This window comes from Podarcis cretensis (genome assembly GCF_951804945.1).
Source record: "Podarcis cretensis genome assembly, chromosome: 1".
NCBI classification, from domain to species: domain Eukaryota; kingdom Metazoa; phylum Chordata; class Lepidosauria; order Squamata; family Lacertidae; genus Podarcis; species Podarcis cretensis.
This window is the reverse complement of record NC_137170.1, coordinates 41,756,374-41,782,917: the sequence shown is the minus strand read 5'-3', so window position 1 is coordinate 41,782,917 and position 26,544 is coordinate 41,756,374. Positions and strand designations below refer to the sequence as shown.

The following is a 26,544-nucleotide window of genomic DNA, read 5'->3' as shown; positions in this document are numbered from 1 at the left end:
TCAGGAACCTGCTTACCTTCAAAGAGTTAATGTTGGAACAACGTTCTTCTTTTATGTTTAGGGGAGGAGTCCCCTGTTGTGCAATTTCCATATTCCTCCAGGACTGTTCATTGTCCCAAATGGCATTAGAAATTGTAAAGAGCAATTTGAAGGTTCAGTGTTAGGAAGTATTCCCTGGGCTTCTCCTTTGTTTCGATAATTGTGCAGCGTGTTCAGAATCAATTGTGAAGCCTGCTCCTTAAGCTGTTTTTGTTGAATGTTAAATGAGTTGCTGCAGAACTCATGACCTGCTTGACAGGATCATGTGGGGTGTATGTGTGTGCGTACGTGTAATATATTTCTAGATGTTCATTGCTGTGAAAATGAATTAATGCATTTACCTTAGTCTCTAATTTACCAGAGGGTTGGCAGTGTGTGTAGGTGGAGTGAAACAGAGCGGGAGACACTATTAACTCCTTGTGATTTTAGCAGTATTAAACCTCAAATGACCCTCTTCCTTGTGTGTATGTGTATGTTTTTACAGGGAAGGTCTGATTAGCAGGGATGAAATCACAGCTTACTTCATGAGGGCCAGCTCAATCTATTCTAAACTAGGCCTTGGCTTCGCCCACAACTTCCAAGAGACCACTTACCTGAAGCCTACGTTCTGTGACAACTGCGCTGGATTTGTAAGCTTGGGTTTAGGGGGTATTTTTAAAAGTAAATAATGCTACATGCTGTGTGCAGCAAACTGTTATCCACAAATATTTTATTACAGCATCAGCTCTAGTTTGCTGTTAGCATGGCTAAATTAACTTCCCCTTTAGCTTTTAATAGTATAATTGCTATAAGCTGCCAGAATGAGGAGGAACCATAGCTTTTCTTTTCTTTTTTTTATTTTAAGATTTTCTACCCTCCCAACACTGTAAGATCCCATGGCAGGTTACAACAATAGAATCTACAATTATAAAAACAAATAAAACCATCACAATTATAAAACACATTAAGCAGTTCCAAATGGAGCAGAATACTATAAATTCAGCAAAAGTGGTGGGTAAAACATGCTGGTAATTTTCTTAGACAATTAAGAATCTAAGGGAGTCTAGATTGTGATTGTGGTTTAGATTTTGATAGTTTTGGAGCTCCATGGGATGATAGCAACACATCTCTTGCATAGGATTTTCTAGTGCTTTTTAATATTTTTTTAAGAAGGCACAGGTACCATGAAGTTGTCACAGTAAGTGCTACACTTTTAACATTATTTTTTTTTAAAGTTGCGGGTACTGCTTACCTTTGAGTACCCCCAGAGAAAAAAGCACTTGGATTTTCTGTTTGGAGATTTAGTTTGAACTTAATGGGGCAGAGCATTGATTTTTGAAAAGGAGAATCAGAAAGCCTCAGATCACATATGCGGGTGGGTCATTTTGATTGGATGACTTTGCAGAATTGGAGTAGTGAATTGAGGTTGAGGAAAGGTAGGAGTCTACTGTCTTAAGTTCACTGTAGTGTGATAATATGTCTTTGCTTGAATTTTCAGCTCTGGGGAGTTATTAAACAAGGATATAGATGCAAAGGTAACACATTCTGCTTTTGTTAATGATTTTAAAGGGCTTATAAATGACAGCAGTGCTGTGGTTCTACACTAAGAGTGCCTTACCATATCCATGACCCCATTTTGTGTTGTGAAACTTTTTCCTTTGAGAAATAGACCTAAGAATAAGCTGAGAGACAAAGTCTCAATCTGTAGGAAGTTCAGAGGGTCTAGCACGAACTACCTAGAAACACTCAAAGTCACCCCCAGTGTCTCCCCACCCCCTGGCTACTTCCAGCTCTCAGATCCTGCATCCTTCTAGAAAACAACTTAGATAATTTAAGGAATCATTCCCTCCTACACTCATACATTTTGGACATTAAATGGTAGGCGATTGTATTGCTTGGATACTAAGAAGCAGCAGAATGTAACACAGCCATGTGATCTGAATTAAATATTGCATTAATAAATATGAAAGTGGCACAAGAAGTAACTCCTAGTAAAGGAAAGTACTCCATCCTTGCTTATTACAACTATGGCTGCAATCCTAATCACACTTAGTAGGGAGTAAGCAACATTGGACATAGTAGAGTCAATCATGCATCGACTTGTGCTGTAAGTTGGGTTTTTTTAGCATTTTTTTGAGGTTTCTACAGAGGAAAGAACTTTGGCTTCATGGGGTGGGAAATGAAATATTAGTGTGAGAAAAGACACCCCTCCCCCTGCTTAGTTTTTGTTTCAAGCCAATGACCTTTCCTTGTTTGTATTTGTTTGCAGATTGTGGAATGAACTGCCACAAGCAATGCAAAGATCTGGTTGTATTTGAATGCAAGAGAAGAGCCAAAGTCCCAGCAGTAGACAACAGCCCTGCTTCAGCCCTTGCATCTAGTCTTTGTCCCATGGGGCTCAAAGAACACATGCATGGTGAGAAAGTTTCTTATGAAGAATTCATGAGTGAAGAAATTGGGTTAGCCCAACTTCATTCCACTCCTACACCATTTCCACCTATAGCAGCCTTTCTTAAACCTGGGGTCCCTGGGTGTTGTTGGACTTCAGATCTCATCATATCAGACTACTGGTCCTGCTAGCTAGGGATTATGGGAGTTAGAATCCTAGTTGTAAACCACGTTGCGTGCCTTTCTTTAAAAAGTGGAATAGCAAGATATACATGTTTTCAATAAATTTTCAGTAATCCTCACAAAAGCCCTATATTATTATCTCCACATTATGGATCATGTAGATGTTTTGTTTCTTCACTTCACCAATGCAGCCAGGAGTGATATTAATTAAGTAAGTGGGCAACAATGGATAGAAAGAGAAGTCTGGGAAGAATGATATGTACCATATTTTTCGCTCTATAGGACGCACTTTTCCCCCTCCAAAATTTAAGGGGAAATGTGTGTGCGTCCTGTGGAGCGAATGCAGGCTCCTTGGCTTCAGCAATAGCAATGCGAAGCCTCCAAAGTGCAGAGGAAGCGCTCCGTCCATGCTCCGGAGGCTTCGTGTTGCTTTCGCTGAAGCCTTCGGAGTGCAGTGCGAGTTCCCGCTGCGCTCCGCGGGCTTCAGGTTCCTTTCGCTGAAGCCAGGAGAGTCTTGCTCTTCCTTTTGCTGATCCGGGAGAGCAAGACTCTCCTGGCTTCAGCAGAGAGGGAGAGCTGTGCAGCGCCCCTTCAGCCAAGCGGGAGGAGAAATGGAAGGGGCTCCGTTTCTCCTGCCGCTTCGCTGGAGGGGCACTGAGCAGGGAGGGGGAACATTTTTTTTTCTTGTTCTCCCCCTCTAAAACAAGGTGTGTCCTATGGTCCAGTGCGTCCTATAGAGCAAAAAATACGGTAGTTATATCAGCAAAGCATTTCACCTACTTTGATAATTAAGTTTAAAGGATAGCATGCAACTCATTTTAACCACTGCCCTGCTTTGATCTCCCATATTTACAGGTCTGGAGGAGGGAGGATTTCCATTTCCTAATGGAGAAGTTGTGGAGCACAGTGAAGGGAGCAAAGACAGAACTATTATGCTTATGGGGGTGTCGGCTCAAAAGATCTCAGTGAGGCTAAAGCCATCTGTGTTACACAAGAGTACGCAAACTGACTTAGTGGTGGCACATAGTGATGGGCTACCCAGGCAACAGAGAGAGCCAGGAACGCTACCTGAAAACACCCTTCTGCAGCCTACTCCGCTGTCGCCGTGTCCAAGCCCGGTTCTTAGTCGTAAAAAGGCATATGTGAAATGGGAAAACAAGGACTGCAGTCAAAAAGCAAAGCAGGAGCCCTGTGCTCTAAAACCCACATACCAGGAATTAGAGCAGGTACCGCAAACAGTTTCTAAGAATCACATGTAATAAATAACACAGTGTGCAGTATTACCACTATGACAAATGGGAACCAGTTTGAGAAAGTCAGAATAGACTGGGAAGACCCAGGTTCAATTTTGTTCAGTTGGTAGGTAACATCCCTGATATATCTACTGCTAAATGTCAAATAGTTATAAGGGATGGGATACTTTTAAGGGAAGTAGCTGTCGGCTGCCTAATGAGTGTCATTGGGGTGGAAGCCTGATAACAAAGCAATCCCACCTTGTAATCTCATTGACTGGGCTGGGGAGAGAATGGCAGAGCTACCATCAAATCCATTCCTCTGCCATTTTCTTGTAGTCAGGTTGGGATGGAGCGACATTTTCCTTCTCCCTTCGCATTGCCTACAATGCATAAGGCAAAAAAAATCTATATATTAGACAGATGTGTTCTCTTAGAGTCTTGATTAAATGTTGTCTTTTGCACGTGAGAGCATGTCTCGTTTTCTTGAGAGATGCAGTAGCAGTAATTGCTCCTCTCTTATGCAGACAGCTGTTTATTTTTCACTCCATTTACTGTTCAAGCTGTTATAATTTGAATAATAGTTAAGTGAACCTGGAGAATAAGATGCTAGTCAAGCAAGTGTTTCTGCTAAGGAGAATTGTAGATACTGAAACTGTTCTTTAAAGTATATTCTGCTCGGATGACACCAACCTGTGTTTTCTGCTTAGGAGAGAAACATCCTTACAACAGAGAATGAAGCTTTAAAGCTACGGCTTAAACAGGCACATAAGAAAATTGAATTCCTCAGCATTCGAAGAAACCACATATTGGACAGCAGGGAACATGGAGACTGCTTGTAGCCAGGAGGACAGTAAAGGCAATGGGACCATTGAGGGCGATGCATTCAAACGTATGCAGAGCAGCAGGTTTTTAAACAGAGGTATTCCTGTTCAGTCTTCCCTGTCCTGCCTGATATTAGTACTTGTGGGCATATGCATGCCTTGTCAACAGGTTTCAAACAGTTTGCCCTTTGTTTGGCGGAAATGACGGCATTTGGAATTATGGCAAGAATTAGTCTTGCTGCCTTCATAACAAGGGGTGGAATTCAGTGTAGCTCTCAGTGTGCAAGGTTAACACACACAACGGTCCCGGAATCTGCTCATGGACCACCAGCACACCCTCCCCCAAAACAAACCTGCTCCAGAATATCTCACAAGCATTTGGAGCTGATTTTGAGGGCATGAGGCCGCGGGGGTGGAGTGGGGGGGCTGACTGCAGGCAGCAGGAAAGGAAGAGGGGGAACTTTATTATGTGCGCAGGCGCCTGTTATGCGAATGACACTGCAGTGCTGGATACACCCCCTACCTCTACAGCCAACCTTACTGCCCTTGGAGGGTTGGCATAATTAAGATTAATAATTCAAAACTGTAGCCCTGCACAATCAATATGTATTCGTTAGACCTGTGGACAAATAGCATTAGAGATGCTAAAAGCTGCTTAGTGTTGTCTTGCGAAAATCACTTTAGATTTCCATCTTATGATTCCAGAACTGACACATAAATGATGCACTGTAAAATATGGTATCAGACACTTGTGACCCTGTCTGTAGCTTGTGTTAATATTTATTCACAACTTCTGGTTAAATCTCTGGCTTCAAATTGAGTCTATAATTTATTTTTTACAAGAATGACATTATGATGTGCCCAGCAATGGTGGTGTTTGTAGTTTGTGTTCCACTGTGTATGCTTACTCCTTTTGGAGTAATTTCATGGTTAAATAACTTTTTTTGTACTTTTACTTACAAAGCCTAGAGTAAGAGGCTTGTAAGATTATTTATGTGAGCAGCTTCTGTAATGTAAATTTGTGAGCTGAAGGAACTAGCACCTGTTCTTATTGTTAGCTGAGCTGATAAAGTAACTACACTTTACACACTGTAAATATATATGTAATATTTAAAATTGACCAAGCATGATTTTCTAAAACCTATGTGAACTGTGTTGATTCTTAGAAGCTATACACTAAACAAGAACAATCTAGGGAACATAGAAATGAAAAGCTAAACTGACACATCTGGCAAGTTTGCTTTTTCCTTTGCAAACATTTGCCCTCCTTCAGCAGTCTTCTCACAGGGAGCCGTTTTCTTTCTGGGCAAACCTACAAAGTATCCAGTCAAAACTAGTATTAGACTAGTTGGTCTACTTGTAACACACACATTTCCCTTCCTCCTTGTCATCTGAGCACTGATGGCAGTGGTTTCCACAGTTGCAATGAAGTGTTCTCTGGGGTAGGCCTTGTTTTCTGGCACAAAACATGGAGAAGACACCCCCTAAACCCTATGGGACAGTAGGATTTCACCTTAAACTAACTTTCTGTAAGAATCTTTGAATGTTTATGGAGTGGTTAACTGAGCCATAGGACTTGGATTCCATTTTGTCTCACACATTGTTTTAACATCTGCATGGCAATGGTGTGAGGTTTTGCATGACAGTGTCATTAGTAGGCAGGTGGTACCTGATTATAGCTTACCTTCTCAAATCCCAGTGAGGCAGTCAAAATTCTTAATGGGTGAGTTATGAGATTGAGGAAGGTTGATAATCAGTTTGTTTAAGACAAGCATGTTAATTATTAGTAAATATGGTAGTAGATAGGAGAGCCTGCCCTGGGTAAAATGCTGCTTGGAAGTGCTACCTGGGCCCACGTGAGCAGTGATGAGTAGGGGTGCATTTTTCAAGTTATACATGGGGCACTTGTTGTACCCTTTCCCAGGAAACAAAGACCTTGCCCTCAACATGCATGTATGGTAAACCTAGATTTGATTAGCATAATGGGAAAATGCCATTCCACTGTGTGGAAAGCTCAGTTTGTCCTGAGTGCAGCAGACCAAGCTATTAATAAGAAATAGTAAGAAGAAACAAATTACATCGGCCCTAAAAGAGCTACATTTGGACTGGTTTGCTAATTAATTTGTGGGCAGATTTCAGAGAACTGGAACTGACTTTTAAAGGCCTAAATGACTTGTTATCTGAAGGAAGCCCTTCACAATCCAGTATGATCCAATGAGGCTCTCTCTGCTAAGAATGCCACAACTATCTGAGGTATAAACAGGGTGTGACTTAGACGACATTCTTTTCAGTGGCAACTTTTGCCAGCTGTTACTATTTTGAAGAGCATTTGATATAGTTGCCTTTCTGAGTTGGGCTGAAATTTAACCTCTGTGAACAATTGGTTTTTATGATTCTGCACTGCTTTGTCATTCAGTATTTTTATATTGACTCAGGATATTTGGCTAGACCAGAGTACATAAAATAAATGAAGGTCCTAATTCTGGGGACAGTTGGACGGCAATGAGCCTTGTGGAACTCACTGGGATTTATCTTGGGGTGAACTCCCATATGCTTAGGCTGTAGTTTTATCCTCTCAAGCAGCTGCATGCATGGTTTGTGGCAAGGCTTTGGTGCCACAAGCACAGTTCTGTTAACAAGTACGGTTTTGTCAAGGAAACATAGGTATGGGTCATCTCCAGTGCAAGCAAGTGCATGTATAACTGCTCTAGCACACGCATGGCAGCCATTTCGAACTTTTTGAAAGACAGTATCTTGACATTCAGCTGTCCATGGGTGGTACTGACCTAGCTCACCGTCTTTCCCTCAGCATTCTTTGTGCCAAATACACATGCCAAAGCAACGCAAACTTGGCACCTTGTTAGGCCTGTTGTCTTATATTTATGCCAGTCACCTCACATTTACTGTTGTTCAAACAAGATGAAAATAGTAAAATAAAAAAAGTATTAGAAATACGTTATAACACCAACTGTGTGTTATTTTTCTTTAAATAAATTGCTTTCATTGACCGTGATATATGTGAAACTATGACAATCAAAGAAACTGATCTATAAAATGTACAGGCTATAAAGGTTGGCTAAAGTGCAATTTTTTGTTTGATATTTATTAAAATTAAGTTACACAGTAATTTTATTGTGCTCTGTTCTTGAACTATCTGTGGTAGCCTTGGGTCTGGCAAGAGCCTCCAAAGACTTTCAGTTCTTAGCTGATCAGCCAGATGCAATTCCCATAATTATTTTTGGCATAAGGTGCTGAGATTTTCATCCTGCCTCTCTCAGTTCCATGCAGAGAATGTTTCTTAATGCAGGTGCACCCCACGTGGTGACAGCTGGTATTTACCATCAGACAGACATGAAGGCTTGAGAATTAACTGCATCCATCAAATTAGAAACATGCTAGTTCTTACATGTTGCCAGAGAATAACTAACAGCGGTCTGTACGTAGATCACATTTGTAAGAGAACCAAGCTTCAGGTGAATTATGATAATCTCTTGATCTGCCTTTTTTTTAAAAAAAAAAAATTCTTTTTATTGAGTTTCTTTTACAACATACACACACAAAAAAAAAATTAAAAAAGAAATTCAGTTTGTGTATTTAAATTATGTACCTAAATTTGTTATGTACATTAGTCTTTTTTTTTATCTTCTTTTTTTGTATTATGTATAGCTGAATTTCTTGATCTGCCTTTTTAACTTTTGCTTTCTCCCGGTAATTTACTTCAAACTCCTGATTATGCATCACATGGGCAAAATGGATAAAAAGTCTTCCTTCTTTTCTCATAACGCTGGAAACTGGAGCCATCTAATGAAGCTGAATGTTGGAAGGTTCAGAGAAGACAAAAGAAAGCACCTCCACACAGTGCATAGGCAAATGAGTGAATTTGCTGCCACAAGTTGTAGTGATGGCCGCCAATTTGTATAGCTTTAAAAGAGGAATCACTGCAGATGGTGACAGCAGCCACAAAATTAAAAGACGCTTGCTTCTTGGGAGAAAAGCAACAACAAACCTAGACAGCATCTTAAAAAGCAGAGACATCACCTTGCCAACAAAGGTCCGTATAGTAAAAGCTATGGGTTTCCCAGTAGTGATGTATGGAAGTGAGAGCTGGACCATAAAGAAGGCTGATCGCCGAAGAATTGATGCTTTTGAATTAGGTGCTGGAGGAGACTCTTGAGAGTCCCATGGACTGCAAGAAGATCAAACCTCTCCATTCTGAAGGAAATCAGCCCTGAGTGCTCACTGGAAGGACAGATCGTGAAGCTGAGGCTCCAATACTTTGGACACCTCATGAGAAGAGAAGACTCCCTGGAAAAGACCCTAATGTTGGGAAAGATGGAGGGCACAAGGAGAAGGGGACGACAGAGGACGAGATGGTTGGATAGTGTTCTCGAAGCTACCAGCATGAGTCTGACCAAACTGCGGGAGGCAGTGGAAGACAGAAGTGCCTGGCGTGCTCTGGTCCATGGGGTCACGAAGAGTCGGACACAACTAAACGACTAAACAACAACAAAAGAGGAATAAACTAATTCATGGGGGATAAGGATGTCAGTGGATATGTTCTGCCTCCAAATATCAGTTGCTGAGACTCACAAATGCTTATGAGATTCTTATAGGCCTCTAGCTTTTGGCATGATCCTGAAAGGCTCTTGTATTCTTACCAGATGAGGCATCTTTTTCAGCCTGAGGGGCCACATCTTCTAGGGCTCAATGCAAAAATTGACCATGGCCACTCTACATTTGCACATTCTGCATGCAAAGCTGATGTTCTACCACTGAGCTATGACTGTCCCTTCCTGGAGAACTAGGGGTGTGTGTGTGTTTGTGTGCGTGCGTGCAATTGCCAGCTGTGAAGGGAGACATGGGAAAACACTGCTTATGATGCAATGTTCCAGAAAAGCTTGCATAAAGATTGAAGAAAAATAGAAGTTGGCCTGATCTACCACATTATGTTATTTAATTTCAAGCACCATTGCCACTGCCAATCCCCATACTGCTGGTTCCTGATCACAGGCCTGTCCCTCTTGCATACTGTAGCTAGCCAGTAGTATTCAATGTACAAAAAGCTACATTGATGACAGCTTTACAGTACTTTATTTCTCAGTGCTCACAGGTGTAAACAACCTATTTCTTAAACACAAAATACTCTCCAGTTGGTTGTCAAAAAGCACAAGGTTTTCACTATGTCCACAAGCATTTTTAAAAGGAAAGTGTTCAAACATAAATGGAATTGCTCTTAACACAAAACTATTTACAGAAAATGTGTTTCACAAAATACAGTTCAGGTTTAAAACGTACAAAAAACCGATTTATAGAAACGTTCAAAAATCAAGCAAGTTTAATTTATTGCATTTTTTTTTAGGTTGACAAGACACACCTGTATAGGGATCAAAACTGCCAGTAATTTACCGTTTTGAAATATATTGTGATTTGCAAAGGGTAAGGAATGTTAAAAAAAAAATTAGTTTACATTTTAAAAAACAGGGTAGATAGATGCCTTAGGGTGGAATTTACTTAATGAATGCTGTCAAGGGAAGCCCTGTGCAAAGACTTTCAGGCTTTCCCCAACCTCTGGCTCACAGAACCCCAGAACAGCATGTAGGGGAGGAGAGGGGGTGGCTCCATCTGGCAAGCTGATCATGCTTGGGCAGAGAGAATATTTGTAATATTCCACTCTTTGCTTTTTTTCCTTCTAGCTGGGGATAGTTGTATAACCTGCTCTCCATATATAGCTAACTAAAAACACTAACTCTGTACTATCTAACAGCTAGATTGAGCTTAGGATATGTGTGTACGTAACTCTGTATACAAGGAAGGAGGACAAAAACTCGTTTTTCTCCCAGGGAAAGAAATGCAGGAAAGAGGCCCCAACAGTGGAACCTTGGTTTTCGAACGCAACCCATTCCGGAAGACTGTTCGACTTCCGAAATATCCAAAAACCAAGGATCAATGGGCGGTCAGCAAAATCCATTGAAAAAACGGAGAAACACGCCTCAGAAGCCGTTCGACTTCCGAGGCGTGTTTGAAAACGGAAGCAACTACTACTGGGTTTCGGCGTTTGGGTTCCAAATCGTTCGGTTCCCAAGATGCTCGAAAACCGAGGTTCCACTGTCCTATTCTTCTGCTTGCTCTAGTGGTTAGCTTTGTCAAATATTTCCAGCCCCTGTGCTTACTTATTAGGAAGCGAGGATGATGTAAGAATGACATCAGGTGGGAGGGGAAAGTTGCAAGGACAACATTTCTAGGCCCATGCGCACACATCTTTTCCTTCCTTCTCAACAGCCAACTCTGGTAGAACACACTGGGGACCAGTTAGTTTTATTGTAAGTTCATGGTATAGGTCAATTTTATGGAACTCCTGATGTTTGGAATTTTGTCTTTTCCATATTGGGCTATGGCATTGGCAATTATGCTCACCACATCAAGTGGTGTGTAAACCCTTCCTTTCAACTTAGAAGCAGTAAGAGTTGGTGGGTATCCTCCCAGCAGTTTTGCTGTGCTCCCTGAGTCCTCCTCAGCTACAAGGTTAGGAGGAAAGTTTGGAGCAAGAGGCCCCATGTTCTTGCAGAGAAGAGAAGAGAGGGGGGAGTTACCTGCAGCCGCTGCTCAGTGGTGGGTCTCTGTGCCGCACCGTCAAGCATCAGCAGAAGCTTGCACTATCCCCCTTTCTTTCTCACAGGAAAGAGAAGTCAGGAGATGAAGAAACCTTCAGCAGCTACTCAGCAGAGAGACTTGGCCATGCAACAGGTGAAGCTGGAATACTTTCCTCCAGTGTTTCCTACAGGAAAGGAGCAATCTTTTTTTGCTGTTGGGAGAAGGTGTTTGCTTGCAGCCAGCCAGCTGGCAAGCAGAAATAGTCTGGCAATCACAATTTTTGGCTTGGCTAGCAAGGCCAACCAAAAAATGCAGACCTCCAATTATCGTCACTGCAAAAAAAAATACAGACTTGCATCCCCCCAGCATTTTCATGGAAACCTCCTGCAGTTTTAATTTTGAATCCGATAACATTACAGCTAGTATACATTCCTACATTTTTCATAAACATTTTGAAGAAATTGGAGGCCAAATCTAATATACAATGCTTCCCACGTTTGAGGGAATCACTGCAATTTGAAAACTTACAAAGAAAATCAATTTTAATTTTATATTCTGTTTTATTTTGTTAATGCTCATGTTTCCGAAGCTTCTCTTATTACATAAAAATCCAGATCCCAGAGTCAAAAAATCCACTTGCTTCTTTAACCGCTATTTTACACTTAAAACATTTAAGGCCATTGCGCACATGGAACATTTTCTACGTAGATATCACTTCTATACAGAAAACCTTGCATGTTCTCTGGGCTCACAGTCTCTCACAGACGCTGCATACAGGAACTCCCTGCTAACCATGGTTTTAGACCACATATAGATCATCACGTCTGACAAATGCACACACGTACATGCAAGCTCATAAAAGGAAGTTGCATGTGGAGGAAAGCTATCATGAGCAAAGTGATTTATAGGGAACCGAATATTGTAATTTTCAAAAAAGCATGACCAACATAATTCAAACATCATGCTGCAAAGTCAGCTACAATTTATCCCAGACTCCCAATGAACAGTTTGTGTCAGTTAACATTTAGTGGTATCAGTATCTCCTGTAGGCTCCTCCCCCTCCCCTTCCACCATATGACTCACCATACCCACCTCTCCCACTGTAGCCTCCTCCCCTCCCTTGAAAACCCCCTCCCCCTCCTCTCCAACCTCCACCCCCTCCTCCTCCTCTACCACCACCCCCTCCCCCCCAGCCACCCCCTCCTCCTCGACCTCCTCCTCTTCCCCCTCTACCACCACCATCTTGTCTCTTCTGCCAAGGGGGCATTTCAGGTGGTGGTGGGTCAATTTCTGTTGGTCTGCCTCCACGATCTGGTACTCTTCCCATCAAGACCTGCAATGGAAGCAAAGTTTTAAGATTTTATTTTAGTACATTTCTATTCCATATTTCCCCCATCACTGAGCACATGGGGCTTCCAGGGGATGCTCTCCTATCAACGCCCTGAGATCTACAGGTATAGGGGTGGTATACAAATTTAATAAATAATCCAATAATAATAATAATCCCAGAGGAATTCAGATTCCTCAGTGCACAGTTACCAACCTCATTAGATTACCAGGAAGACATTCAGCTATTAAGCACTTCACACATTAGACATGTTTACAAGCACTGGCGTATTATGAATGGTTGGGTCAGCTCAAGAAAGCTCCTAAAGCTCATCTTGCATGAGGGGGAAATTCTACCTTATTGATAGAGCAAACGGTCTTTTCTCGTGACGATCCACTGCTTGTTCTTATGATCTTCGACAAGTCTTCACGAGCTGCTAGAAGATGGGCTAATGAAATAGTTGATTTAGGAGAGAGTCCATAACGTTTGGGTTGATAAATCCTTGCAATATCATCTGTTTTCACCTTAAAAATAAATGTAGACATATTGCAGAGTTGCAGAAATATTAAAACAAAAGCGGGGAGCACTTTAAGTTATGTCCAATATGCCATGTGTTCCTTTTTGCAGTCTAGTATCACATAAGGTCCTTGCAACAAGAGGAACAGCTGGCCGAACGCCTTAACAACATTTGTCGCTATTTGAGTAATGCTATAGATGAGGAAGGTTGCAGTTAGGAGGTAAAATGAATCATAAATGCATTCAGAGCTTTATTTTAAGGTGGTGTTGTTTTTGCTTCATAGCTCCCACTGCCAAAGTTGCAAGCCAGTTTTCAGTTTAAGCAGCAGCTTGCCTCTTCAGCTGCCAGCACTCATGCAGAAGGAATTTCAAAGAAACTGCAGTTGCACACATAGTTCTTGGCTATATGTATACCTTTGAACTAGTATTTTTAACAGAAAAATATCTAATACAATCCCTTTTTTTAAAAAAAACCCCACTATGCCCTTGAATGTAGAGAGAAACCAGTAACTAGGATTCTCTCTAGTATTTACAATATAAAACTGTTATATTAACAAATTGTGCATCATCAATTAAATGCTTATGGAACCACAGGAGAGTTGGCTACCAGGAAGTTGATAAAACATGTTTACCTTTGCTCTATCGGACCAACCAAAGGACTGTACAGTTACGTCTAAGCGCTTCATTAACATACGACGACGGCATTCATATTCACTGAGAAGAGTCTCGTTTATTTTTTCCAACCTTCCCTATGGCATTGGAGCACAAAACAGTTCAATAGCAGTCTAAAATACAGAAAATACTTTAAATAGTCACAACACTTTTCAACTGCAGGTGCTACAAATTTCTTCTTTTATGTCAAAAATCATAGAAGAATGCATTCACTTTTGATCCAAATAAAGACAGAAAAGCAAAAAGCCACAATCAATTTCAGCAGGTATTGAATATAAAAGTGAAAAAACTTAATTTTTACCATTTGATCTGCATTCAAAGGAGTTTTAAGCAGAGATTTGCCCACATAAGTGTTTGGCATTTTTGATAAAATGTCCTTAACCTGAAAAAGTAAAAGATACATATATTTATATAAAACCAATTACAAGAATCCCGTGTATCTACATAGTGACACTAAAGTACAATAGAATTTCCACAAAGACAATTGGATCCTTTCTCTCAATGTCATCTTATGAGATGATTCACACAGGCAGGCCAGATGCTTCTTCCCCCTCACCACATGACTGACTCCTCCTGCCTGTGCCCAAGTATGGAAGATTGCCGTGTTCCCTGGCTGGTTCACTTAGGAGTGAAACACTACCTTTCTTCTTCAGCTGCTGCTGTGAGAAGATGCTAGGTGCTGCAGCCAGAGTAAGCAAGGGGACAGCAGCGTGGAGAGGGTCAAAGGGCAGGCAAAACAGCTACCACACATAAGAGCTGCTACAGTCATCCAGACTTCTTTCTGGGTTCCTGTGCAGATTTCTTCACACATGAAGGGACATCTAATGAGGAAAAGGGGTTGTATGGCTGTCCTTACCAATGCAGGCTCCATCGCTACCATCCACACCTGAGGGTGAGGGGGGGAATAATAGAATCACAGAACTGTAGAGTTGGAAGGGACCATGAAGATCATGTAGTCCAAGTCCCTGCAATGCACGAATCTTTTGCCCAAGGTGGGGCTCTATGGGAAACAACTATGCAGGCTTTCCCTGATGCCATAATTCTTTCCAGTTGAACAAAAACATAGGGCATTTCAGAGCAACTACTAGCTGTGCCATACTTCTAGAAAAGGGGGTGTCAGAACTCACCATGAGCGCCTCCCTCTGTTTTAGAATGGCAACGGTGCCCACCTGAGAGGTGCCAGAACTCACCTGAAAGGTCTTGGAACGGAGTTCTAGTGAGTTCCCACTGAAAAAAAGCTCCTAAGCAGGTAACCTATCTGCCTGTCACCCTGAGAATGCCCTTTTGACTCCTTGGTTGTTGATTTTTTACAGGGGACTGGGGCTGTGCAGCTGTACAAAACTAATACTTATGGCACTCAAATGTAGAAAATACACACTGTACCTTTGACTCTATATTGCTTAATAAGACCGGAATATCAGAAGATGAAGGTGATGACTTTGGTAGACCCAGGACGTCGCAGATCATTTGGATTTCTTGGTGGAAGTCATTATTCTTCATCAAATGAGAACTTTTACGTTCTTTCAATTTCAGTATCTGCAAAGCCTGAAGTTCTGTGCTTAAAAATACTGGGGGGGGGGGGAGATACGTAAAAGCTAGAGAAGGATCTGTGAATGTGTTTCAACAAGCAAACCAGTAAGATTAATGCTCTCTGGTCAGAACTGGATGAGGATGTAAATATGAAAATTAAACAAGATGCGAAGAAAAAATGGAAAAGAATTTAAAAGCCATGTCAGTGTTATGACTTTTTCAGCCCAAGGGCTACAGAGACCAGGCAGTGAGCAACCTTGCAGGGGCCACATGCCATTGGTTGGCAGGACCATAGGCAAAAGTGGGTGGAGCCACAGATGGGTGGAGCCTGGCCTTTGGAATGCTGCTTGCTGCACTGCCATGCAAAAGTCAGAGATCTCCCCTTCCTCCCATTTCTATCCAGGCAAGCAAGAGGCATTGTTTCAATCCAATGACACATTAGGGCCAGCAAAAGCACTTGAGGGCAGGGACAGTGAGGGGCGGGGCCTGGGAAGCGTCCCAGGGAACAAGCAGAGGGCTGAAGAACTGAATTTGGTTCCTGGGTTCCACACCCTTGCTACAACTGTTGCACATAATAATGTTTTAAGTAAAAATGAACGATAAAAAATGCATCTGAAATATATTTTGATATAAACTTCCTTTTCAGATTATCAGTCAATAATTTAATGACGTGTTAGGAAATCCACATCTAGAGAGAGCCCCCTTTTCCCCCTTAGAGAAAATAATCTGTTGGTTGGTTCATACTGACCAATCCTGTCGCAATTACTTGGAGAAAGATTAGCAAGAACCAGGCTGCACTCTTGAAAGGAGCATCTGGTCTAGAAATAATGTATGCCTGATTTCAAACAGAGCCCAGGTCACACAAACCATTCTCTGCCCAGTTATAAATGCAGAAATGTAATGGGGTAGATGTCAGCAGTGGAAACCAGCCCTGTGACTTCCTGACAGGCAGATTATATGGCAGCATAAAGTGGACCTTTTTTTGTTCAGTTGTAAACTATTGTACCCGGGTTTCAAATATTATTCTCGGCTGCCATGCGGCTACTGCAATGCATAAGACTGGATGTAGGCTGTACAAGGCCAGAAAAAGTGGGCCTTTTCTGTCTCCAGAATGCTGCGTGAAACAAAACAGTCACCTGTAAAACTGCAAACAGAAAGACTCTGGTAACTTACATAGGACTTTAAGACAATCTTCTTTCTTTTTTAACCGCTCTTTAATTTCTCCAGACACAAGTGTTGAATATGGACAAGCCAGCTCTTTTAAAAAGCCACTCATCTCAAGCTGTAAACTTTCAACGTCTTCACCACCTTTAACAGAACATATAGGGGAAGAAAGTGTCATACACTTAAAAAACCCTCGTATCAGATTCCAGCTCTGGTGCTTAAAAAAATAGTTGGGAACCAGGTGAACTAATTCAGAAAAAAATATCATACAAATTGCTCTTAAGATTTTTAGGTAACATTTTGCTGAAAAAAACTAATTTTAAAAATCAGAATAATGTGATGCTCTGAACTAATATCATATCCTCCAGAATTAAGTCAGTCCAACAAAAAGACAGAATGAATGGCAGAGAAACACAACTTGAATTTATTTTTGTGCAGGGTATTTTGTATTTTGCAGCAGCAAAGAACAACAAGTATAAACCCATTACCGTATTGGCCTGAATATAAACCGCACCTGAAAATAAGCCACACCTTTAAAATTGGAGGGGGGAAAGGAAAACAAGAAAAATATAAGGCGCTTCATTCCTCGCTGCTCCTGGCTGCATACAAGAGGCTCCCAGCTCTGCAGAGTTTCACAAGCTAGAAGGCAACTGAAATCGACACTGTGTGTGTGTAGCTAATATGTTTCTCTCCACTGCCTCAACTCACATGTGATACCTTTTCTGCATTCCATTCATTACACCTGAAAAAGGCTAGGGTCTCTTTTTTTCTGCCTTTGTAGGGCGAAGTCAGGTACCTTTCCTGTTTTAAAGTGCTTGTGTTTGAGTTTCGGTTCAAGCAATGAAGGTTTTAGGGTCATGTTCACCAATATAAAAGAATCCTCTTAATTTTTTTGAGTGCATGATCTGTTCAGTCAGGTGACAAAACAAACACAATTTCCCCCCTTCGATAATACATCCAGTTCCCCAGGTTAGAAAGACTGTAGAAACATCACTACTTTTCTTCATTAATCATGTTAATATCACAGCAGAATGTCAAAAATCACTTCAATTATCTCCACAACAAATTTATTTCCAAAGTGAAACATTCATGAGATGTTTATAGATAAATTACAAAATGGAAAACTATGACAAACACACAAACAAGATTCCAACAGATTAAAATCATGTCAAATTACCAGCTGTTGAGGAGATGCTTTCTTCCAAGTCACACAACGGCTGTATTTGGGAACTTAACCAAACACAAAGATCGCAGAAGTCTTGTGAAGCCAGACCACTCTCAGCTGCTTTATTAAGGGCATCTTCATCCAAAAGAGGGCCTTTGTACCTGGGGAGCAAAATACAGAACACAAAACATATGACCTAAGTACAGGAATTAAAATTTAAAAGTAGAAAAAATGTTTCACTGTGGAATTTATTCAGTCATTCACAAATATTCCTTTATTGAAAAGTAAGAGTGTATTATTGTTGGATAGTTCAGTGTGTGCAATTAAAGTGGTTGTGAATCAAAAATAACTCTTTTTGTTTACCCATTTTAAAAATGTTTAAGGCAAACAGAACTTCAATATGGATATGTTTTAGCGACAACAAATCTGTACAATATGCAGAGGAGTGCCTAATGTAAAATTACACCTCTCAACATTATTTTTTGTAGTAACAAAAGAATTGGCTGGGGGTTTTTTGGCTGGGGGGTGGGGAACAACTTTACTTCTTACCATTATGTCATTTGTTCCTTCCATCTCTTGACTCCACAGAAATGAATTAAACCATTATTTCTATTATTTATTAAGGCTGCAACCAAATGTTGATTATATGAGTTTTAATCTACCAAATAAATTCACATATGGGATAAAACTATTTGGGAAGAATATGCTTTCATCTTAGAAGAACCATTCCTCCTGTATCTGAAGAAGTGTGCATGCACACGAAAGCTCATACCAAGAACTAACTTAGTTGGTCTTTAAGGTGCTACTGGAAGGAATTTTTTTTGTTTTGACTATGGCAGACCAACACGGCTACCTATCTGTAACCATTCCTCCTGTGTGTGAGAAATGAGAATGCCTCTTTTAACATGCATTTATATGCACACTGTATTCAAATAATTTAAAAAATCAAAATCTTCTGCCTGATTAATCAGGGGCAGTTTTTTTTAAAAGCCAACTACAAGTTTGTAAATTTGTTACTGTAAATGGATGGAAATCCCATGGCAGTTTTTGTACTATCATTTTTAGAGAATGGTCAGCAATGTTTCAACATGTTGCCAATAACTGTATCAAATGCCAAGCGTAACTTCGCACGTTGCATTCCAAGGCGTACACCTAGGTTATTCTAAATGCATCATACAGACTATGTAGTACTTCAAATATCAAAGGCAATATGCATTTGACTAGTTGTTGCTGGAGAGCAAAATTGGGGAACCTGTGGGCTTTCCATCTGGTTGGCCGCTGTAAAAACAGGATGCAGGACCAGATGGGCTTTTGCTATGAACTTTCCAGGATGTTCATAAAAGCTTGAACTGTAACAAGCACCTATAACATTACTGGATACATGTGAACTTCTGATTCACCTGCTACTCCATACAGAAGCAAGCGAGTACAGTACAGTGGTCCCTTGGGTTACAAACACCCTCGGGTTACAAATGCTTCGGGTTACACACTCCGCTAACCTCAGGCTGAGAACTTTACCTCAGGATAAGAACAGAAATCGTGCGGCGGCGGTGCCATGGCAGCAGGAGGCCCCATTAGCTAAAGTGGTACCTCAGGTTAAGAACAGTTTCAGGTTAAGAACAGACCTCCAGAATGAATTAAGTTCGTAACCAGCATGCAGTATTGTGCTGCTGTGTGTGTGAAATCAATAAAAAGAAAGCAACATTTTATGTAACTAAGAATGAAATACAAAAATTCATTTAAAACTCCCATCTGTGAAATACAAGCACATGATAAGAGTTTACAGTTGCAACATTTGACCTACACCCTGCCGATAATCCTAGCCTCACTGCATTGTGCCTTTTAAAAAATTTTTTACACACTTCTCCAATACTTGTTGGATGGAATCTCATTTTTAGTCTAGTTTTGCCACATGCCAATTTCTCATTCAGGGACACCACACATGGGGCATGAAGAAGATAAAAAGTCCCTGGAATATGGTAGCATACATGGCAAACTATAAAACCTGGGGGTTCTTCCATCTCAATATGTACATTTTCTTCCCCATCAAGAAAGCGCAAGCCAGGGCAGTTAAATAAGTTTAAGGCTGCAATAACTAAGCAACCTTACTTGGAAGCTGTGACACTGAAACCACAGAGCTTGCTTCCTTGTGATCATGTTAGGACTGGGCTGCCAGTGGGACATCAGTATATAATCATTTGTACCCACTGATTCTTACTTTCAATTATTGCAAGACTACTATGGTATTCTACCAACCTAACTTCCAGCTATTCTTTTTTAAAAAGTAAATAAATAATGCATGTATTTTGCATGTATTACCAAAGTTCTTTGCTCAAAGCGGGAGCACTCCTATTCAACTAATCAAATTAGCACATTTGGAAGCGATAAATACTGCTGCAACAGAGCGGACTCAGCAGTTGGTACTCAGTGAGCAATCAAGACTATGTGCCTGTTAAACACATGACACTGCGAAGTTGAGAAACAAATGTCTACCTATTATTATTCATTAAGACTTGGATATTATTTGTTTATTATTATTATTATTATTTTAATTTATATACCCCCCGATACCCGGAGGTCTTTGTTTTCTTTTTTAAACCTGTATTCACAACAAACAGTTTTGATTTCTCTCCCAGTCTTTGACCAGCAGAATCAGAGCAGCAGATTTTTGGAAGCGTGTCGCGCGCGCGCGCGCGCAAATACCGCACTTGGTCCACGAACAATTCTCCCACGCACACGTGGGTCAAAGGGGAGGCCAAGGGGAACCCCGGGATTTCAGAGGGAGCGAAGGCACTGGCGGCGAGTATTTAAAAGGGGTGCCTTGATTTGAACCGGATTGCATGCGCATCCCCGAGCGGCCCTCCTCTCCAGCCGGCCTTCCCGAACCACCTCTCTGCAGCGGTACCCCAACTTCCTCGCCCCGAGCTCCGCCGCGTCGCCTTCGTCCCGCTCACCCCAGAGCCTCCAGCGCGTCCAGGATGTCGCACTCCATTTTCAGATCCTGCGCCGGTGCCTTCATTGCCCGCAGCAGCCTCGGCCCCGCCCCCGAGAACGCCCGCCATCCGGCGCGCCGCTCAGAGGGGCTCGGCTACCCTCCCGCTGCCCAGCCATTTGGTTCCTCCTTGCAGTTCAAGCGTCCTTACAGATTAACCCCCATAAATCGGCACCGTTGCTAGGAATTTGGAAAAGGGAGAAAAGAAGAGACATGCACATTCGGGTGTGCATGATATTCCGCATAATCAGCAGCAGCACGGAATCTGTTCAGAGAGCCGCCTTAGATTAGGCGGAGTCAGCTCAGCTTCTCAACCAGAGCGTGCAAACTTCCCTGCAAAGCCTGCTCGCTTCAGTTTTTTATATCCCCACCAGTGCCGGATTTACGTATAAGCTAAACAAGCTATAGCTTAGGGCCCTACTCTCTTGGGGGCCCCCAAAAAATGAAAAGGGAAAAAAACTGCTGGATTGTACATTTTCAAAATATAAGATAGAAAACAAATAAAATAAAACCTACATACAGCAACAGTGGCAAATGACTTTAGATACCTATTAGGTCCATAAATTACCATATAGCATATATTCATCACAAAAAAGAGTGACAATTTGTTGTTGGCAAAGGACAGCTGAACATATAAAGGGCCCCATTACCTCCAGTATGTGAGGGCCTCATCAAACCTAAATCCAGCCCTGCCAATGCCTAACATTTGCCTGTTGCCCCGATGCGACACGCATCTAGAATCATAGAATCAAAGAGTTGGAAGAGACCACAAGGGCCATCGAGTCCAACCCCCTGCCAAGCAGGAAACACCATCAGAGCACTCCTGACATACGGTTGTCAAGCCTCTGCTTAAAGACCTCCAGAGGAGACTCCTTGGCAGCAAATTCCACTGTCGAACAGCTCTTACTGTCAGGAAGTTCTTCCTAATGTTTAGGTGGAATCTTCTTTCTTGTAGTTTGGAACCATTGCTCCGTGTCCGCTTCTCTGGAGCAGCAGAAAACAACCTTTCTCCCTCCTCTTTGTGACATCCTTTTATATATTTGAACGTGGCTATCATATCACCCCTTAACCTCCTCTTCTCCAGGCTAAACATGCCCAGCTTCCTTAGCTGTTCCTCATAAGGCATCGTTTCCAGGCCTTTGACCATTTTGGTTGCCCTCCTCTGGACACGTTCCAGTTTGTCAGTGTCCTTCTTGAACTGTGGTGCCCAGAACTGGACACAGTACTCCAGGTGAGGTCTGACCAGAGCAGAATACAGTGGCACTATTACTTCCCTTGATCTAGATGCTATACTCCTATTGATGCAGCTCAGAATTGCATTGGCTTTTTTAGCTGCCGCGTCACACTGTTGGCTCATGTCAAGTTTGTGGTCAACCAAGACTCCTAGATCCTTTTCACATGTACTGCTCTCAAGCCAGGTGTCACCCATCTTGTATTTGTGCCTCTCTTTTTTTTTTTTGCCCAAGTGCAATACTTTACATTTCTCCCTGTTAAAATTCATCTTGTTTGTTTTGGCCCAGTTCTCTAATCTGTCAAGGTCGTTTTGAAGTGTGATCCTGTCCTCTGGGGTGTTAGCCACCCCTCCCAGTTTGGTGTCATCTGCAAATTTGATCAGGATGCCCTTGAGTCCATCATCCAAGTCGTTGATAAAGATGTTGAATAAGACCGGGCCCAAGGCAGAACTCTGTGGCACCCCACTAGTCACTCTTCTCCAGGATGAAGAGGAACCATTGATGAGCACCCTTTGGGTTTGGTCAGTCAGCCAGTTACAAATCCACTGAGTGGTAGCATAGTCAAGTCCGCATTTTACCAGCTTCTTTACAAGAATATCATGGGGCACCTTGTCAAATACCTTGCTGAAATCAAGGTAGGCTACATCCACTGCATTCCCTTCATCTACCAGGCTTGTAATTCTGTCAAAAAACGAGATCAGGTTAGTCTGACATGACTTATTTTTCAGAAATCCATGCTGACTATTGGTGATCACAGCATTCCTTTCTAGGTGCTCACAGACTGTTTGCTTAATGATCTGCTCCAGAATCTTCACTGGTATTGATGTCAGACTGACTGGGCAGTAATTATTTGGGTCCTCTCTTTTCCCCTTTTTGAAAATAGGGACAACATTTGCCTCCTCCAGTCTGCCGGGACTTCGCCTGTTCTCCAGGAATTCTCAGAGATGACTGCCAGTGTCATCTAAAGTCGTTCCTGTTGAGTTCAAAGCAAGGGCATAAAAATGTTTCTTTTTAACCAGGCCTTTGGTTGTTTTGATTGACATCCTGTGCCCTTTAAAATGTGCTGGGTTTTTTTTTGGGGGGGGGAGGTGTTATTGGGTTGTTTTTATTTTGATTATGTATTTTGTGGTTTTATGTTTTGATTTTATTCTGCGAACCTCCCTGAGACCTGTGAGTATAGGGCAGTATATAAATTCAATTAAAAACAGAAATAAGAATAACACTTCCAGATAAATAGGCACGGAACTGCAGCCTAAAATCTTCCGTTTTCCCCATTCAACATTAGCCTCTTTGGGAAAGGTTAAACAAATGTTCTTAAGTGTGGTTACGTGTATATCGGTGGATATGTGAATAAGAATGTTTGCTTAAAGAAAAACAAGCACATTCTCTTAAAAAATGGATAATATACTTGAATAGCAAGGTATTGGGGGAGAGAGGCAAAAGCCTAGAACTTGATTCATTTTCTGTCTAAAGGGGCAATAACGAACTGGGCCAAAACTAATCAAATGAATTTCTGTAGCTAAAGAGGAACAGGTCAAAGTTTCTACACTTAGGCAGGAGGACCCAGCTGCAAAAATATAAGATGGGGGACACCTACTAGTTGTGGAAATGATCCATGAGCAGAACATGAGTCAACAGTGTAATGCAGACCCCAGAATTGTGGCTCCCTTTTGCAGAAAAAGGTTCCTCACCCCTGAAATACAATATTGTCTCTCTGAAAGCTATTGTCTGTTGGTGACTGTGTTTGTATGAGAGACTTCCATCAGACCACAACTATGTTTAAGGCATGAGCCATTGAAGTTCTGAAGAATATAGTGCTTTCCCTCTCTTTGAAGGTGGTAAATCCCTGATTGAGTTTCCTATACTTAAACATCATTTTAATTAGCGTGATGGAACATGCTAACTCTTCACGACCCCAAGGCTATTTTAAAAAATATCAAAGCTTTCAGGTTATAAAGATAGGTTGGAGTATATTAGTTCTGCAGGGTACATTTAATTTGTTGTTAGATTATGTTGCAGATTAAGCTGTCACAGGAAACTGTCTTGTCAAAAGCCTGATGAGTAGGTATCATCGCAGTGGCATGTTTTGTATTTGATCTCTGATTAAGCTTAACACCTCTTGGAATGCAGGTCTGAACAACTCTCTTTCCACTCTATAAAAGAACAGGTCAAATAGGTGTTTTGTTTCTCATTGTCTTTATGGTATTATACATCTTAGTAATAAGCCTGAGATGATTAATACTTTTATTATATTTTTGAGGGAAGCTGATAAAATGACTGGTTATGCAATCTGAACAACTATCCAGATCACATATGGGCTGAACTCGCCACGGGCAAATCACTGAAGTCTTTCCATGATTTATTTCTGTTTAAATAATTCTCTGTATAGTACGGAGCAGAAAATTATCAGCCACTGGAGGGCATCACAGTGTTAGCAGCAAAGAGAAGAGAAGGAGAACTTGAAAAACAATTTTGCTATCCTTTGCATGTTTACTCAAAAGTAAATCCCATTGATTTCCATGAGGCTTGCTTCCAGGAAAAGCATTGCACCCCCCAGTCGCCCTATTCAGTTTTTAAAACAATTTAATAAATTTCAAAATATAAAAGATGGTGATAGTTTTGAAAGCACATGGTGGTTTATTGTTAGAAAAACAGATGAACTAAAAATAGAAGATCTCTTATTATATGTTGGTGACCAGAGAATTTAAGCTAGTGGTTAGATTGTAAAAATAACAACTAACCAACAAAAATTTAATTGAGTTACATTAAGGTGTTCTTAATGAGGTTCTATTTCATGCCTACCCTTTTTAAAGTCACATTTAAAATATTTTTCTCTAAATTGAATTCTCTTTAAATGCCCAGAGTTTTTAAAGAATAAGAGTTCACAAGAAACCCTTGAAAAGGATGGCTCATAGGACTTAATATGAGATCCAAATCTATACTTTGAGCTGATTCTCTAATAGCATCACTTGACATGAAAGATGTTGGCTAAAATAGCCTTTTTGACAATGCCACACAGAAAACAAGACATTTGCTGCACTGAGAAAGGCAAGGAACGATGCCCAGCAGATTGCTAGACATTGTGCCAGTGACTGCTGGCTAAAGCTGTGTCAGAGCATTCAACTCTCTGCTGACAGCGGCAACACTCACAAAACGTACGAAAGCATGAAGATGGCCTTTGGACCAATGGTCAGAAAAACTGTCCCACTGAAAACCATGTCTGGAAAGATAATCACAGATCACAGCAAGCAGATGAAGTGATGGGTGGTGCACTATCAAGAACTGTACTCAGCAGAAAGCATGGTCTTCGCCACAGCAACTGACAGCTTTCCGCCTGTTTGGAAGAGCTGGATATTCCTGCCTCCCTTGAAGAATGCCATCAACTATTAGGCATGTAGTAAAGTTCAGGACTGCAAGAAGATTAAACCTCTCCATTCTGAAGGAAATCAGCTCTGAGTGCTCACTGGAAGGACAGATCCTGAAGCTGAAGCTCCAATATTTTGGACACCTCATGAGAAGAGAAGACTCCCTGGAAAAGACCCTGATGTTGGGAAAGATGGAGGGCACAAGGAGAAGGGGACGACAGAGGACGAGATGGCTGGATAGTGTTCTCGAAGCTACCACCATGAGTTTGACCAAACTGCGGGAGTCAGTGAAAGACAGGAGTGCCTGGGGTGCTCTGGTCCATGGGGTCACGAAGAGTCGGACTTGACTAAACAACTAAACAACAACAACAAAGTTCAGGAACAGCATGGAATCCCAACAGAAGTTCTGAAAGCTGAACTCATCTCCTCCCTCATGATGCACCTCCATGGCCTTCTCTTGCAGTGCTGGAAAACAGTGCCACAAGACACACACAACTCCAGAATTGTGGCCCTTTACATGGACAAAGGTGACTGCCACCTTTGTGTAACAACTACTGCGGAATCTCCCTGCTGAGTACTGTGGGGAAAATACCAACTCTGTGTTATAAAGATGTCTGCAGACGTAACACGGAGGCTGCCAACATTAACCCTGCCTTGTGGCAATCCCTGCAGACAACTGCAATTCCTGGATTGCCGGGAGGAGCACGGAGAGTAGAAACGCCATGGTGCATCTGCCCCAGTGAAACTGGACAGCTTCATCTGCCCCAGCTGCAATAAAACATGACTCTCCCATATTGGTCTCTACAGTTTGACTTTTGATGCACTCTTCCATTGACTGTCTCGAGAGACAGATGCCAACAACAATGAGATGCACTGGCACCAACTCCTGGAGGCCCTGGGGACTTGGGCATGCACAAAATATTTGCTGTGGATGCCTGGCCTCCAACCCTGCTGCTGCTGTGCCTGCTGCCTTACCTTTGGTGTTCCGGCATCATGGCAGCAACAGGGCTGGGACCTGTGCCTCCGTTGTGGGGCCTTTGTTGGGACTCAATGCGGCCACAGACATGTTCGTGGGATGCAGCCACAGCAGGCCCCAACAGAGGTCCCGTGGCGGAGGCACAGGCCCCGGCCCAGTCACCGCCACTGTGTTGTAGTGCGCACACGTGCCACAGTGTTGAGACGTGGCGTCATGACATCATGGCACGCATGGGCTGCACACCCATGGCGTGGGGCCTAAGTTGGTGTGCCTGAGGAGATGGATGGTTGAATAGTCTCAATGATGCATTTGAAACAGTTTATACAGTGGAACCTCAGTTGTCGAACGTAATCCATTCCGGAAGACCAT

At 41.9% G+C, this 26,544-nt stretch overlaps 2 protein-coding genes and 1 long non-coding RNA gene across 4 annotated transcripts in view; 1 reads left to right on the top strand and 2 right to left on the bottom strand.

The window, feature by feature from the left end:
- RASGRP1 (RAS guanyl releasing protein 1) overlaps positions 1–7,772 on the top strand; it is a 43,704-nt gene extending 35,932 nt beyond the window's left edge. Inside the window, exons 13-18 of one of the 2 annotated variants that reach the window (XR_013841593.1) lie at positions 524–668; positions 1,517–1,553; positions 2,288–2,434; positions 3,445–3,815; positions 4,532–6,443; positions 6,700–7,772. Coding sequence is in view for 1 of the 2 variants with exons in the window: in XM_079986887.1 (XP_079843013.1) it covers positions 524–668; positions 1,517–1,553; positions 2,288–2,434; positions 3,445–3,815; positions 4,532–4,663 (832 nt within the window). In the remaining variant the exon portion in view is untranslated. Of the gene's footprint in view, positions 1–523; positions 669–1,516; positions 1,554–2,287; positions 2,435–3,444; positions 3,816–4,531 lie in introns of both variants that reach the window. The other variant, XM_079986887.1, reaches the window with a different exon arrangement.
- A 1,945-nt stretch (positions 7,773–9,717) lies between these two features.
- On the bottom strand, positions 9,718–20,696 carry FAM98B (family with sequence similarity 98 member B). The gene is made up of 8 exons (XM_079955090.1): positions 20,565–20,696; positions 17,623–17,771; positions 16,455–16,589; positions 15,135–15,319; positions 14,053–14,133; positions 13,712–13,828; positions 12,920–13,087; positions 9,718–12,569 (listed from the first exon to the last, which is right to left on the bottom strand). The coding sequence occupies exons 1-8, from the start codon at positions 20,627–20,629 to the stop codon at positions 12,270–12,272; spliced, it is 1,200 nt and encodes a 399-aa protein (XP_079811216.1). The 5' UTR covers positions 20,630–20,696; the 3' UTR covers positions 9,718–12,269.
- LOC307204306 overlaps positions 9,718–26,544 on the bottom strand; it is a 351,053-nt gene continuing 334,226 nt past the window's right edge. The window contains exon 2 of the long non-coding RNA XR_013833569.1: positions 9,718–10,522. This is a non-coding gene — a long non-coding RNA (uncharacterized lncRNA). The remainder of the gene's footprint in view (positions 10,523–26,544) is intronic.